This window comes from Canis lupus, chromosome 31 (genome assembly GCF_011100685.1).
Source record: "Canis lupus familiaris isolate Mischka breed German Shepherd chromosome 31, alternate assembly UU_Cfam_GSD_1.0, whole genome shotgun sequence".
Taxonomy (NCBI): domain Eukaryota; kingdom Metazoa; phylum Chordata; class Mammalia; order Carnivora; family Canidae; genus Canis; species Canis lupus.
In genome coordinates, this window is record NC_049252.1 from 29,768,406 (window position 1) to 29,783,890 (window position 15,485).

Here is a 15,485-nt window from a genome sequence, read left to right on the forward strand (position 1 = left end):
AACCTAGCAAAAACAATATGAAAAAATAGAGCAAAGCTTCCTCTTTCATAAAACCAGAAAGGGACAGAATACCAATTCAAAAACTAAGAAACTTGCTCCAGCGTGAGGTGTCACAGCCAATGCCTGGTTCCCTGTATCTTCAGCAAAGCTCAGATTTCTCTAAAAGTAAATAGTTCAGCCCTGAAATGCCCAACCCAAACTTTTTTGAGGACTAGAGCCGTAGAAGAGAAGCAGGGAATAGCCCCATACAGATCACTTTTGAGTTGAGATTCTCTGGGGGAGGGAGAGCTGAAGGAGGAACCATACAGGGCACCATCTTTGTATTCTGCCACCCATCCCCTAATCTGTAGGGACAGGGAGGGAGGGCAGGGGGAGAGAAGGGATGTGGCATTCTGCTTTGTGGCTGCTGAGTGGAGAAAAGGAGCACTCCCTGAAGCAGGCAAAAGGAAGACTGTGAATTGCCTGAGCTTCATTTTTAGCCATGGTGACCTCCTGCCTAATCTGTGAGTCTCAGAATGGAGGATTCCCTACCCCTAACCTTGACTCTGATCCTGACCTAAACCCTAATATGTCTGTGAGACAGAATATAGAGCAGTGTTTGGCAAGAGAATGTTAGAGGGTAAACTTCCACATTGGTCAGGACGCCTAGGTGGCTCAGCAGTTGAGCGTCTGCCTTTGGCTCAGGGCGTGATCCCAGTCCAGGGATCAAGTCCCACATTGGGCTCCCTGTAGGGAACCTGCTTCTCCCTCTGCCCGTGTCTCTGCCTCTCTCTCTCTGTGTCTCTCATAAATAAATAAAATCTTAAAAACAAAACACATCCAAATTGGTCTACCAGCTGCCATGTCTCATTCCCTTTGCCCTCCATACTATTGTTAAGAAGTGTTAAGTCCAATAGATCTGCCTCATTACAAGATTAATAACCAGAAAGAATCCAAGTGGGACCTGTATGTGGATGGAGATGATCAAGAAGAAGAAGAGGGAAAAGGAGAAAGAGAAGGAACAGAAAAGGAAAAGGCAGACGAGAAGCACATATCTGATGAATTGCTCCAGTAAATGAAAATACATTCTAGTCAGATTCTTCTCTATGGCCTCTAAGACATGAAAGAGAACATGGATCTTTTGAGAGAAAGCTCAGAGACAGGTCCCATCAGGGACCTGGAGGGACAGGCCTGAGGACACCATCCAAAATCGAATGGAGAAGAACCAAGGGATAAAAGGGATTAGAGATTTCCTAGATGTACATAATCAGGAACCAGAGAACAGGAGAGGAAAAAGAAAAGAGAGGAAGGAGGGAAAATTATTTTGTACTAAAGGCAGATCTGAATCTTCAATTTGAACAACATGCCATGATTGGAAAAATATAGTCCAGAATAATTAACACACTATGACATACCTGATAAATTACTGAACTTTGAGGATCAAAAGAACACTTTGGGCATCCAGACGATATGAATAATAATAGCAATAATAATAATAATAGAATAATAATAATAAATAGTAAAGCCACCTGTGGAGGCAAGAAATTCAGACTGGCCTCATATGTTTCCACATCACATTAAAACCCAGAAAACAGGACGCCTGGGTGGTTCAGTCGGTTAAGTGTCCAACTCTGGATTTGGGCTCAAGCCATGATCTCATGGGTCATGGGATTGAGCCCATCATCAGGCTCCACGCTCGGCAGGGAGTATGCTGAAGATTCTCTCTTTCCTTGTTTCTCTTCCTCCACAACATACTTTCTCTCTAAATCTCTCTCCCTGTTCCTCTTCCCCCACCACATGCTTTCCCTCTAAAATAAATAAATAAATCTTAAAAAAAGCAAAACAAAACAGGAAACAGTGGTTTAATAGTTACAGAGCATCGAAGGAAACAGTGTGTGATGTAAGAATTTCATATCTAGGTAAATTGCTGTTTTTACCTGGACTTCTGGTCTTAAGAAAATCAGTATTCCTGAGCCATTTTTTAAAATAAGACTTTTCTGTGATGAAGTAATAAAATGATCATCAAAATAAGAATCCGGGAACAGAGAAGGCGTATAGTATAAAAGGCTGATGATAAACATAGAACCTATTTAAATCCAAAGACAGAACTAAAGACTAAACAATGTTGGGAATTATAGTTGCAGAACAGAATCGGAACATGGTAAACCTGGATGTTTTTACAATTAATGGAAGGAGGATAAAGGAGAAGAAATGGAAAAAAAAAGTGTAGTTGTACTAATTTCCTCATTTGCCATAATTGGGAGTAAATAGGTATTATCTAAACTTCACAAATTAATAGAGAATCTCTATTATTTAAGGTTATATTGGAAACCATGGGAAAAATTAAAATAGACCATAGCTTCTGTATTACCAGAAACACACACACACACACACACACACACAAACACATTAATATGCAGAAAAAGATAGAAAACAAAGTATTAAATTCAGAATATGTACCATAATAACAAGATTATATCTGTAGGAGGCATACACTTAATAAATGTGCTCAGAAATGTTAAATGAAAGCATATTTAAAGTTTAAAAAAATGTTAAAATTTAAAATTTATTTTGCAAATGAAAGGAAAGAATTCTTTTTTTTTTTTTCAAAAAATTTTAATTTATTTATGATAGTCACACAGGGAGAGAGAGAGGCAGAGACATAGGCAGAGGGAGAAGCAGGCTCCATGCACCGGGAGCCTGACGTGGGATTCGATCCCGGGCCTCCAGGATCGCGCCCTGGGCCAAAGGCAGGCGCCAAACCGCTGCACCACCCAGGGATCCCAAAGGAAAGAATTCTTAACACTAATAGCAGTACGGTTGAATTCAGGTAAGACATGTTAAACAGTTTAGGAGGGTTTCTGACGGTTGTATCATCATTTTTTTTTTGCTGCATCAATGGCTTCTGGCCTGCAAAATCTGAGTAATAGGTCCCAAAGATCTTCTAATTTGTGTTAAGTCCCATGTTCACTTCATCCATACATCCCAGAAACCAGTGCAACAGGAGGCAACAAAGCAGAACAGACCTTTTTTTATTTTTAAAGATTTTATTTATTTATTCATGAGAGAGAGAGAGAGAGAGAGAGAGAGGCAGAGACACAGGCAGAGGGAGAAGCAGGCTCCATGCAGGGAGCCCGATGTGGGACTCGATCCTGGGTCTCCAGGATCACACCCTGGGCTGAAGGTGGTGCGAAACTGCTGGGCCACCAGGGCTGCCCAAGAACAGACTTTTGTAGCCCTGGGTCACTGTTAGGGGATGAATTGTATCCCCCCAAATTCATGTGTTGAAGTCCAAATCCCCAACACCTCCAAATATGATCTTATTTGGAAATAGGATCTTTGTAGATGTAATTATTTAAGATGAAGTTGTACTGGAGTAGGGTAGGCCCCCCAATCCAATGGGACTGGTATCCTTATAAAAAAAGGAAATTTGGGCACAGAGACCCACAGAGGGAGAATGTCATGGGAGGACTGCAGTTATGCTGCTGCAAACCAAGGAACTACCAGAAGCTGGGGGAGAGAACACATCTTTCCCTAGAGTTCCCAGAGGGAATGTGCCCTGCTGACACCTTGATCTTGGAATTCTGGCCTCCTGGACAGTGAGAGAATAAGTTTCTGTTGTCCTAAGCCACTTGGGTTATAGTATTTTGTGACAGCAGCCCCAGGAATCTGATAGAGTCCCCAACAGAATATACCCTCCATTCTGATGAATTCCCCAATGATGCCCCTCTAGCCAAAGAAAACACTGTTTTTTTGGAAAACACTGTTGTGTTTCCCATGATGTTCACCCTCAGGTGCCCTGTCCTCACATCCACCACATCCACAAGGTAAGGATTTGTGTCCATTTGTTGACAATGAGATGATCTCTTCAGTGACAGAATGATGGAAATCTGTAGGAATAATAGACACAGATATCTGGGATTTCAGGAGGTGAGGCCCAGCAAGTAGGAAAAAGAGAACACCTCACGGTGAATCTGACACAATCAGAGCTGAATATCTTTTTTTTTTATTTTTATTTATTCATGATAGTCAGAGAGAGAGAGAGAGAGAGAGAGAGAGAGAGAGAGGCAAAGGGAGAAGCAGGCCCCACGCACCGGGAGCCCAACGTGGGATTCGATCCCGGGTCTCCAGGATCGCGCCCTGGGCCAAAGGCAGGCGCTAAACCGCTGCGCCACCCAGGGATCCCAGAACTGAATATCTTCATGAATCTTTAGACACCAAACAATACAGCAGCAGAACACACAAAGCCCAAACTGTGGGCAATACAAGGAGAAGTCCATCGAAGTAGAGACCAAATTCATAACAGTGGATCCCAAGGACTATCTGGGATACATTGGTGGGCAGGACTGTGTGGAACCACTGTTTTGAGCCCAGTATTTTCATGAACTTTCCTGTTGCGAAGTTGAAGTGCAGTTTGGGGTAGCCTGACTGACTGTAGGAAGAATACATCAGAACTTGAGAAAGAGAATATATCACACGCCTCAAAAGAGTGGACTGTCTGACCTAATAGTCTACATTAGTAGGTTTTTCCTTTGCTGATTATTTCCTCTTGATTTTCAGATCGTGGCCAAGAGATACAGAGATTTTGAATTTCCTTCTGAAATGACTGGCATCTGGAGATACTTGAACAATGCTTATGCTAGGGATGAATTCACGAATACATGTCCAGCTGACCAGGAGATTGAACATGCATATTCAGATGTTGCAAAAAGAATGATGTGAAGCCAGCGTGATTTCTGTCTTATGTCTCGGCTGTATGAGCTAGGCTATGACAAAGGTGTGTCCTTTGTGAGTGCGTCCTTTATATTCCTCCCAAGAACCATAATGCCCATATTTTAAAAAATACCGTATCATCGATCCACTCAACACCAAATGGTACCTGGCCTTGTGATTTGTCAACTCACTTGTGTATCTGAATAACACCAGTATCTATTGTGACACACGCCAGTGGTCCAGTTGACTTCTTAATTTACTTCTTTGGCATTCACGGACCCTATAATCCGTGATATTAGGGCATGTGTTTTGCAGTTTTAAGTTCCAAAGCGAATTAGACTTGGGTTCACGTCCTCCTTCAATTTTTAAAAAATTCGTCTGTCTCTGAGAGTTTTCGTAATCATCACATACAGCTTATTTTTCTCCTCTAAAAGAGTAGCTTAAGTTTTTTTCGGAATGAAAATACTGTTTTTGTTGTCACAAGATGATACATGCGTATTTCAATATTTTACAGTGATGTCAGAATTTAAGGAAACCACCTAAAATTTCACTTCACCTAGATAATTGCTGATAATTTATTGGTGGACATCTTCCTGAGTCTCTCGACAGACGTTCACACTGTGCACAACTCCTCCATTCCTATGAAATAGGTCAGGGGACCTGTTGGTGATGCCTTGATGATCATCTGTAGAGGACCTAAAACAGAAAAAAAAAAAAAAAGAAAAGATTCAGCACTGCTGAGTTAGAGAATGCTTGCCATCAGGTTTCACAGGTGAAGAACTGGAGTCCACACACCTGTAGGGAGCCACAGGGCCCACGGAGACCAGGAGCTATGGGAGGTCCCCGCTCTGCCTTTACCACATTGGTGATGCCAGCTGCCTCTGGTTCAAGGGCAGGCAGCAGAGGAAAGTGCGCATGGCATTTTGTTGCAGCTTCCTTTTGGAAGCCTCTCACTCCCTCCCCTCTCTTGAGACCCGAGGATGCTCAACATGAGCTGCAAATTGGAGAATCCTGCCCTGTGGTGAAATGTGAGCCAAGTGCACTTCGATTCCTTCTGAGGGCCACCCTCCCTCAGAACCAGCACTGCACTTCTTCAGCAGTGATGTGGTGTGGGGCTGGCCTTGTTCTTGCTGCTTCTCTGCCTTTTACCCTGTCACCTTGAGATCAGGCGGGAAAGTCCAGGGAGACTGAATTCGTGATGACTACTCTTGGGTAGTTCTGGTAACCAGTCAAGTTGGGGAGGAAGTAGAAAACCATTGGCTCAAAGGGTTTTCTGGTTTATCTGTGGCTTCCCCACCACCTTGCCCTACAGCCAACCTCTCATCTGTAGGGTGTGTGGGCTGGGTTGCTGGGCTCCAACCGAAGGCATGGGAGACAGTGCGGAAGGCTGTGTAGATACTCATCCAGACCCCTCTGGTTCTGAGCATTCTTGAGCAGGCTGCGTTCCTTTGACATTTCTGTATACCTTATAGAAACCCTCTTGTCCAGTTGGTTGTAGCATGTGGTTGATGCTAAAAGCTCATTTTTAAAAAGATACGCATTTCCTGTATGGGTGATTTATTGGAAAAGACTAAGATGTGGGACACCTGGGTGGCTCAATCAGTTGAGTGTCTGACTCTTGTTTTTGGTTCAGGTCACATGATTTCAGTGTCGTGAGATGGAGCCCCGCATTGGGCTCTGCACCCAGCATGGAGTCTGCTTGAGATTCTCTCTCCTTCTCCCTCTCCCCCTCATGCTTGTGCTCTCTCTCTTTAAAATAAGTACTTTTTTTTTTTTAAGGAATAAAATGCGTTAACAGCAACTCTTGTGGGATTTAGCGAGAAATGTCCAGTGAGATTAACAAAATCCATAATCTGGTGGCTACTTTGTATTCCCTCTTACTGGATGCTACAGTGTCATGCAGGGGCTGCCACCGGGCAGTGGGCTTTCTTTGTTAACCCTACATTTTTGGAGGTTGTATCTAGCATTCACCATCATGCATGTTTCACGTCTGTTTTGAGGTCAGATTTTCAAGTCTAGCTTTATAATGGTACATCTAAATGTGGCAAATGAATAGGCTACCACTTGTTACTAGTGCAAACTCTGTGTTTTTAGATATTAAGATGATGTACATAAACTCTGTGTGCCTTAAAAATTAAACACATAAAAATGTTTACATGAAACCCAGCTCTTTCTTTTTTTTTTTTTCCACTTTGCACTCTCTACTTAGATTTAAAGAAAGAAAAAGAACAGAAATGGCTTTCTTTAAAACAGTGAGAGCAATGTCCGACCAGAGATTATTGGTAATTGAATTGGAAATAATCTGTATTTGAATTGTGAGCCACAAAGACATTTTAACAGAGACTTAACGAGGTCCGAAAAGACCTGTTCTTGTGACCTGTCCTTGTCCAGGTGGCTACAGTAGAGGTCCTCAGACTGTCCCAGTTTTCAGTGTGGTTGTAGGAACATGGTAGTCCCTGGCCAGCCCCACCTTGGCATCCCACCCCTACATCCTGTTCATGGGTCCCTAAAAGGCTATTCCTTTGGGGAAGGGGAGAAATATTCCAGAGCTGTTCGCTGGCTTAAAGTCTTTATTTCTGTGTGGATTTGAAACAAAATGTGTTTGTTCTTCAAAACATACTGTATAGAATGCAAATACGGACACTCAGCGAATGAATCTTCACTTCGAGGCCTCGAAGGAGAAGCTTTCTCCAGGTGGAGAGGATCCAGTCTCACTTCTGGTTGCCCAAGAGGCCCTATAATTAGAAAAAAAAATCAGCTTTTCTTCTGGACACAGAGTTTCCATGTATAAGCTAGAAAGGATATGGGAGTGTCACAAAATTATACTTTCTGGTTACTGCCCCATGACTGGAGATGGAAGGAGGGAATTCAGTCCAGGAAAGGAATTCTGGAGACTGGACGTGTCAACAGATAATTTCTGATCTACAGGTCCATCCCCATCTGAATGTATACCCAACCATCGGGGCAGACCATCAGATAGACACGCACACTCATGGCTGTACACACAGACACACAGTCACACACAAGCGTGTTCACATGCAACACCGTCACAAAGTGTGCTCTCACGCACACATAACACAATATACTCACACATAAGCACACACCCACATACATACACGTGTGTACCCCCCAACACACACGGTGAGTGAGGTCAGTGTTCCTTTTCATGTGTCCTCCAGGCAGTGACCATAACATCTCTTAGCAACGTCCCACCTATGCCTCATCCCCACCTCCAGTGGTTCATGATGAGGCTTTGGAAGTATGTTTAAAAGAATGTCTTTTTTTTTAAATAAGAAAAATCCAACATTATTTTATAGTTAAGAGAGCCAAGAGGTGTATCATCCTAAGAATATGTAATTCACAGGACCTTGGATACCTAAAATGCAGAAATTGGGATACCTTTGTTTGCATTACAAAATAATTTCTTTCCATACATTGCTCTAATTCTGAGTTTTTCTGTATGGCCAGTTTCCCTTCAGACATTAACATTTTGGGTTCAGGGACACCTGGGTGGCTCAGCGGTTGAGCACCTGCCTTTGGCCCAGGGAGCGATCCTAGAGTCCCGGGATTGAGTCCCACATCGGGCTCCCTTCATGGAGCCTGCTTCTCCCTCTGCCTGTGTCTCTGCCTCTTTCTTTCTCTGTGTCTCTCATGAATAAATAAATCAAATCTTAAAAAAACAAACAAACATTTTGGTTTCATGTGTTACCACATTTCAGGGCATGACCACTTCATAAGACAAGGTGCGTGTGTGTGGCCCCTGCTCACAGAGGGACCTGACCTACTCAGGGAGACCCTGCTGTCACCTGCCTAGTGTCCTCAGGGACCCAATGCAGCACCTGCTTGCCATTGCAGCCTGTGCTCTGGCAATGTCTCTGTCCCCATTATGGAAGGTTTTGCCCGAGTCTCTGATGCCCCTTGCCCTGAAGAAAGCCAATGTGTCAAGGGGCGAGCCCAGACCTGCTGTTTTTTGGGTCAGGTCACAATCCAGGGGAAATTGTGTTGAAAAGCAGGGAGGTGCAGATTTAGGGGCAAAAGGCATCTGTTTAGGAAGTAAGGAAGTAAGGCCTGGGATTGGGCCCCCCCTGAACCCAAGAATGTTCATTCTTCCTCTTTCAGGGACTACTGTCAACAGTGTCCTACCCCATGCCTCTCCTGCGGCTCCTAAGCATTTCAGTGGTCTTAACAACCCTCTGGAAGAAAGGCCAGTTGTTTTGTTTTGTTTTGTTTTTAAGATTTTATTTATTTATTCATGAGGGACACAGAGAGAAGCAGAGACATAGGCAGAGGGAGAAGCAGGCTCCCCGCAGGAAGCCCAATGCGGGACTCGATCCTGGGTCTCCAGGATGATGCCCTGAGCCGAAGGCAGGTGCTCAACCGCTGCACCACTGTCCAGAGAGGCCAGTTTCTTGATGACACTCCACCCCCATTTCTTTCAGCTCCCCCACTTCTGTGAGATTCCCTGCTGTACTCCTGGGTGAACGGGCAAGGACAGTGGCCCATCAGTGACTAGCCTGGGGTGACCCACGAGTCAGCTGACCTGCTGGGCTCTGTCCCCTGCAAAGCTGCCTTCCAGTGGCTAGCGCTTGTGAACCTGTCAGGCCCCTCTCTGAGGCTCCAACCTTCTCCTACATACGTCACCTGTACCTCATAGAGTCTTGGGAAGCCGCTACATCTTGCAGATCCCCTCAGGGTCCAAGATAATCATACCAGGAAGAGGGTATGGCCATTGCTCAGAACATTCCTTGGTTTTGTAAAAGGGTGTTCAAATAACATCAAGGTTTTTGTTTGCTTGCTTGCTCTTTTCCCTTATCTGGCATTAAGTGCCAACAAGTTAAACCTGTAACTAGCTTCTCCCCTCTGAGGACCTTCGAAGCAGTGTGTTGTTTAAAAAAAAAAAAAAAAAACCCAAAATCATATAACAGCAAGATACTGAGTTCCATATCTGCTTCTGACACATCTGAATAATCATTTAATCTCTCTGAGTCTTGCTGTTCTCCTCTGGAATATGGGAACACTATCTCAGGGTCAAGTAGAAATCGGTGTCTTTAGAAGTTCTCTGTGAAAGCTATAATGCAGCTGGCTGAGTACACATTATTTTTTCCTGGATTTTGCTCTTTTTACATGGGTCATATCAGAATGGACAGGTTTACAGGACCTTGAACTTTTCTCTGGAAGTGGAAGGCAATAATGCCCTGACCTCCTGTGTCCCGGTAATGAAGTACCACCTGTGGGATGGTGGCCCCTAACTGCTCAGCTGTCCCCTCTGGTCAGTCACTGTGGGCGGGTCTGGTTGTCATGCGTCCTGTGAACTGACAGGCTCCACGGCGGACTGATGGCTCCATGGGGACCCCTCCCATCTGGCTTGGAGACACAGTTTTCAGTTGTGTGACATGTACTTGAGGCTCTGAGACGTGGAAAAGCAAATAAATCGATGTGAGTGGTATTCAAGCCAGGCCCAGCTGCCCTCCTCCCCACTACGCAGGGCTTCCTTCCATCCCCTGAATCCCACCTTCCACAAGAATTGGGCTCCAGGCAGGTATCAGTTGGGTTGACACCCCTCCCACCTCCTCCTCTAGGCCTGATGCCATTCAGCTTCAGGACTTCATACCCAGTCCAGCCTTCTTGGTGTCATTCAAGATCAGCTTGTCAAAGGGTGGCTTTACGGGGTCAGAGAAGCAGAGCATAAAATGTTCCTGCTGGTAGCAGCCCAGCTTCCAGAAGGTCCACACCCAAGTCAGGCTGTATTTTCTGATGTGCTGCAGGATGTCCATGGTGGGGCTTTGGCCCTCTCCTGTGGCTTTCTGTCCCACCACCGGAAGTCCTGGCAAGGACAAGAAGCTCCTGGCCAAGCCTACCTCGAACACAGCTCAGCCACTTCCTGTTTGTGAAACCACATGGGGGTGGAGTGGGCACTGCCTTGAGGCCTTCTACAGCTAAGAGCCCTTGGGCCACTCCTTGGCCCCTTCCTCTCCAAGCCCATGAGCCGGGCGCTCCCTCTAGAGTTCAACACACTGATGCCTTGGAGATGCATGAGGGTTTCCTGCAAGGGGCAAGTTCCTGGATCCTAAGAAACTGGGAGCAACTGAGATTTCTCCTTCCCTTTCTCACCAGCCTTGGCTCTTGGGCCCAGCCACCTCCCTGAGCCACGCTGTGCTCTGCTCACAGCCCGGAGCCTGGAGGAAGGTGGTTGTGTCTGGTGGGCAGGCACTGCCTCTCCTCCATCCTGTGGCTGTGTCCCCACAAACCTCTTTTTGGCCACTCGCCTGCCCCTGAGGGTGGAGGGGCTGCTCACTGTGGGGTCAGAGGATGGGGGAAGAGGGTCCTGCTCCTGTGAGGTCGATGCTGGACGTCTCCAGGCCAGGGGCGGAGTCGGACAACCTACTTAATTCTTCCCCAATCAGTGGTCAAGCAATCAATAATTCCATCCATGGATTTCAGTGTAGAATGAGATAAAAAAGCAGCCAGATTTCTGGACACTGGGTCTTGCTGACTGGTCCCCAGTCCCCAGATTGCCATGCGACTCGGGGCTCAGCTGCTGGGCTGCCTGAGAAGGCTGGTGCTGGTATTATTACCGTACGTTGCTCACCTTCTATCCTCACCTTCGACCTGACCAAAGCCCACCTCATGGCTGGCTCTTTTTTGCACCCTGGAGCGCTGACTTTTCGAATGTGCAACTTCTTTAGTAAAGGAAGGACAGCCTTTCATCAAACCAGAAGGCAGCTTCCTTACAACACCACAGAAAGTGGGCCAGGAAGATTCTGTATCTTTCTTCTCAGAAAAAGATAAAAAAAAAAAAAAGCCCAAATAGAGATAGACTTCAGATTTTCCTGGAAGAGGTCTCAAAGAAAGGAGAGGGAGGTGGAGAGGAAAAAAGGGGGATGGGGAGAGAGGGAGGGGCAGGAAGACGAGGAAGGGGGGGAGGAAGGGGCAGAGAAGGGAGGGGCAGGAGGGGTAGGGGAGTCCCCCTGGGGTGGAGGTGACTGTGGCTTACACCACAGGTGCAAGTACTTGCTGGTGCCTGAGGGGCCTTTCGGGAAGCCCACGAAGAAGACACAAAAATTGAGTTTAGCCACAGCTACAAATTGTCTGCAGTTGAGGTTGGCAGATGTAAGGTGGCGGATGCCAGAGGTGCTGCTTGGCCTGGGAGCCCTGGGCAGTGCCGGCCGCCGGGCCTCTCCAGTCGCATCACGTACCAGAGCTTTTTTTTTTTTTTAATTTAAATTAAAAATTTTTTTTATTGGAGTTCAATTTGCCAACATATAGCATAACACCCAGCGCTCATCCCACCAAGCGCCCCCCTCAGTGCCCTTCACCCAGTCACCCCCACTCCCCACCCACCTCCCTTTCTACCACCCTGCTTCGTTTCTCAGAGTTAGGAGTCTCTCATGTCCTGTCTCCCTTTCTGATAGTTCCCACTCATTTTCTCTCCTTTCCCCTTTATTCCCTTTCACTATTTTTTATATTCCCCAAATGAATGAGACCATATAATGTTTGTCCTTCTCCGATTGACTTACTTCACTCAGCATAATACCCTTCAGTTCCATCCACATCGAAGCAAATGGTGGGTATTTGTCGTTTCTAATGGCTGAGGAATATTCCATTGTATATGTAGACCACATCTTCTTTATCCATTCATTCTGAAAGAGAATATTGTTTGAAAGAAAATTTTAGGGTCATTTGGCAGTGGTTCAGGTGTTGGGAGGCCTCTGGTGCATACTTTGGTATTTTTTGCTAGCTCATTCAAGGGAAAGAAGAATTTGTTGTATTGAGTATGGTACTGGAATACACAAAGATTAAAAAGAAAGATTAAAAAGGTTAAAAAGGTTCTTGCTTTTAAAAATGTATAGTTACAGGGATCCCTGGGTGGCACAGCGGTTTGGCGCCTGCCTTTGGCCCAGGGCGTGATCCCGGAGACCCCGGATCAAATCCCACATCGGGCTCCTGGTGCATGGAGCCTGCTTCTCCCTCTGCCTGTGTCTCTGCCTCCCTCTCTCTCTCTCTGTAACTATCGTAAATAAATAAAAATTAAAAAAATAAAAATGTATAGTTACAGTGAGAAAATGGAATGGTGGCCAGAAAGATGCCCAAGAATACATGTAATGGAAACCTAATGGGGAGTGGGCAAGGCATATACTTAAGGGTTTTTGCAATGTTGCCATGGGGATGCTACCACAAATGAAGTAATAGAATTGTTAAAGCACATTTGTATAGCACTTTACAGTTTACAAAGCCTACACCAGTGTATGTGGTCCCATGGGCCATGGATGTGCACTGTGACAGCAGTGAGGTGGCTGCCATCTTGCTTTGTGGTCCTAGAGAGCCTTACTTGTGTCTCTCTCATGAGTGAAGGTGTGGGCCATCATAGAGAGCTTGTTCTGTCAACTTCAGGGCCTTGTGCCATTTAGGGGGAATGGGACATTCCAGTCGGGGAATTGGCAGCTTATAGATTTAGAGATAGCAACAAATAGAGGGGAGTGGGATAGGGAAGGGTTTGTTCGCTCCAACTCTTCACCCAAAAACTAAGTAGTTGGGCTAGATATCTTGACTGCATGTTAGCATCACCAGGGTAGCTTTAAAAATTATTGATGCACAAGCCACACCTCAGACCCAGTGAATCAGAATATTTGGGGTTGGGCTTTGACACTGGTATGTTAAAAATATTCCTACAAAATGAGGTGTCTGGGTGGCTCGGTTGAGTGTCTAACTCTTGATTTTGGCTCAAGTCATGATCTCAGGATCGTGAGATAGAGCCCTGCATTGGGTTCCACGTTGAACATGGAGCCTGCTTGGGATTCTCTCTCTCCCTCTCCCTCCCCCCTTCCCTGCCTCTCTCTCTAAAAACAAACAAACAAACAAAAAACAACTTCCCAGGCAATTCTCTTGTGCAGCCAGGACTAGCAGCCAGTGGCTAGATGCTCCCTGAACTATTTCCAGCATAAACTAATTTCTGGGTCTGGGTTATGAGTCCCGGTGGGGCTGGGTGAGGGAGAGGAGTGATGGAGAAGGTTGCACATACAATCTATCTCTACTCTTCAGGCCGTTGGCTGAGCCAGCCATGGGCATACATATAATATCAGCGTACTGGGTTCAAGAGTGTCCCCCCAAGTTGATGCTCACTCAGAGTCTCAGAGTGTGACCTTATTTGGAAACACAATCTTTCTTTATAGATGTAATTAGTTAAATTAAGATGAGGGCTTATTGGATTAGGGTGGACCCCCAAATCCAATATGACTAGTGCCTTTATAAGAACAGCACACCCTGAGACATACAGACACAGAGAGGAGAGGCTGTGGGTGGATGAAGGCAGAGACAGGAGCGGTGCAGCTACAAGCCAGGAGATGACAAGGCTTGTCTGCAGCCAGCAGAAGCTGGAAAAGGCAAGGAAGCGTCCTCCCTTAGAGCCTTCAGAGGGAACATGGTTCTGCCGACACCTTGATTTCAGACTTCTGCCTCCAGAACAGTAAAAGAATTAATGTCTGTTGTTTTAAGCCCCCTACTCTGTGGGTGCTGTGTTACTGCAGCCCCAGGAAACTTCACCCAGTGATGCTTGGGTCTTGGAGTGACTGAGCCATTTCATCCTTACTTAGCGCTCAGAGATTCCAGAGCTGATAGCGCACGTAGGGTGCCGCAAGTCAGCCTCTGCTTCCAGCAGAGCAAGGACAGCTTGGTGCAGACTGAGCCAGGATCTATTTGAGGGACTTGGTGATTTAACCAAAAGGCAACACTTGCGTCATTTTGTGCTAGAGGATGGGTGACCAGACAGGAAATAGTTGAGAGCCATGCATGTTGGTCTTGCCTCCTGCTGCCTCTGGCTGGGGTCTTGGTAAAGACAGCTAACCTTCCTGGGCCTCAGTTTCCTCGGCTGTCCAATACAGGGATTGGATGATAGGTGATTCCATGTAGACTCCCACTACCGAGTTGGAAACCCTGAGCCAGTGAGGCAGTTAAACACCAGTGGTGTTTGGGAAGAGGCCCCTGGGCATAGATGAGCATCACATTTCCTGCAGCCCTTGACCCAGGTCTGGTTCTAAGTTCAGACCCTACCAGCCGCCTGCTTTGGGGATTTTTGTTAGATGTTTTACATGCTGGTAGACACATTTGCCCTATTTTGGAGCCTTTCTGCAGTCTGAGACTAAACTAGCAATATCTAAACATCTGATCATGTAATATGAAGGAAGGATTAATCACCCACAATGGGTCTAATGAACTATGTTTCCTCAGAACACATTCTATATCATCAACCAGACTTTCTATAACCCAAATTTCCAGGAGAAGAGATCTCAGGAGCCTTTCTCAGTACCCTTCCCTGATTCATGCCACAGCCGGCTTTGCCTATGTGTAAAGCAAGCCCCGAATTTGGATATTCAACTTGCCAGGGAAAAGTGGGCACATAAAACATGGTGATGGGGAAACAATGAATAAAATGTGGGCACATTTCCTCTCTGCCATTCTAGGGCAACATACTCATTTTCTCTGCTGCCAGGAAATTACCCCAAACTTGGCAGCTTAATGCAGCACGTGGTTACCATGTCACAGTTTCTGGATGTCAGGAGACCAGGCATGGCATGGAAAGGTTCTTTGTTCAGGGTCTCACGGGCTGAAATCAAAGTGTCAGGCAGGGCTGTGATTCTTATCCGAGGCCCGGGGTCCACTTCTAAACTCGCTGGTTGTTGGCTGAATTCAGTTCTTTGCAATCATAAGCCTGAGGCCATCTGCTTTGAGAGACTCCCCATCGTGGCTCACTACATGACCCTCTCCTTCATGTGGCTGTTTGTGTCTGCCAGGCCAAG

General features: G+C 45.9%; 1 protein-coding gene and 1 long non-coding RNA gene across 8 annotated transcripts in view; one reads left to right on the plus strand and one right to left on the minus strand.

Moving 5' to 3' along the window:
- The window catches only part of CLIC6 (chloride intracellular channel 6), a 100,152-nt gene extending 93,298 nt beyond the window's left edge, over nt 1-6,854 (plus strand). For all 7 annotated transcript variants that reach the window (XM_038581426.1, XM_038581425.1, XM_038581424.1 and 4 more), the window contains one exon: nt 4,540-6,854. In XM_038581426.1, coding sequence (XP_038437354.1) covers nt 4,540-4,701 — 162 coding nt within the window. In that variant the 3' untranslated portion in view covers nt 4,702-6,854. The remainder of the gene's footprint in view (nt 1-4,539) is intronic.
- Nucleotides 6,855-7,214: 360 nt separating this feature from the next.
- Nucleotides 7,215-10,669, minus strand: LOC111093509. The gene is made up of 3 exons (XR_005382324.1): nt 10,304-10,669; nt 9,851-10,099; nt 7,215-7,427 (listed from the first exon to the last, which is right to left on the minus strand). It is a non-coding gene; the product is annotated as an uncharacterized LOC111093509 (long non-coding RNA).
- Between the last annotated feature and the right edge of the window lie 4,816 nt (nt 10,670-15,485).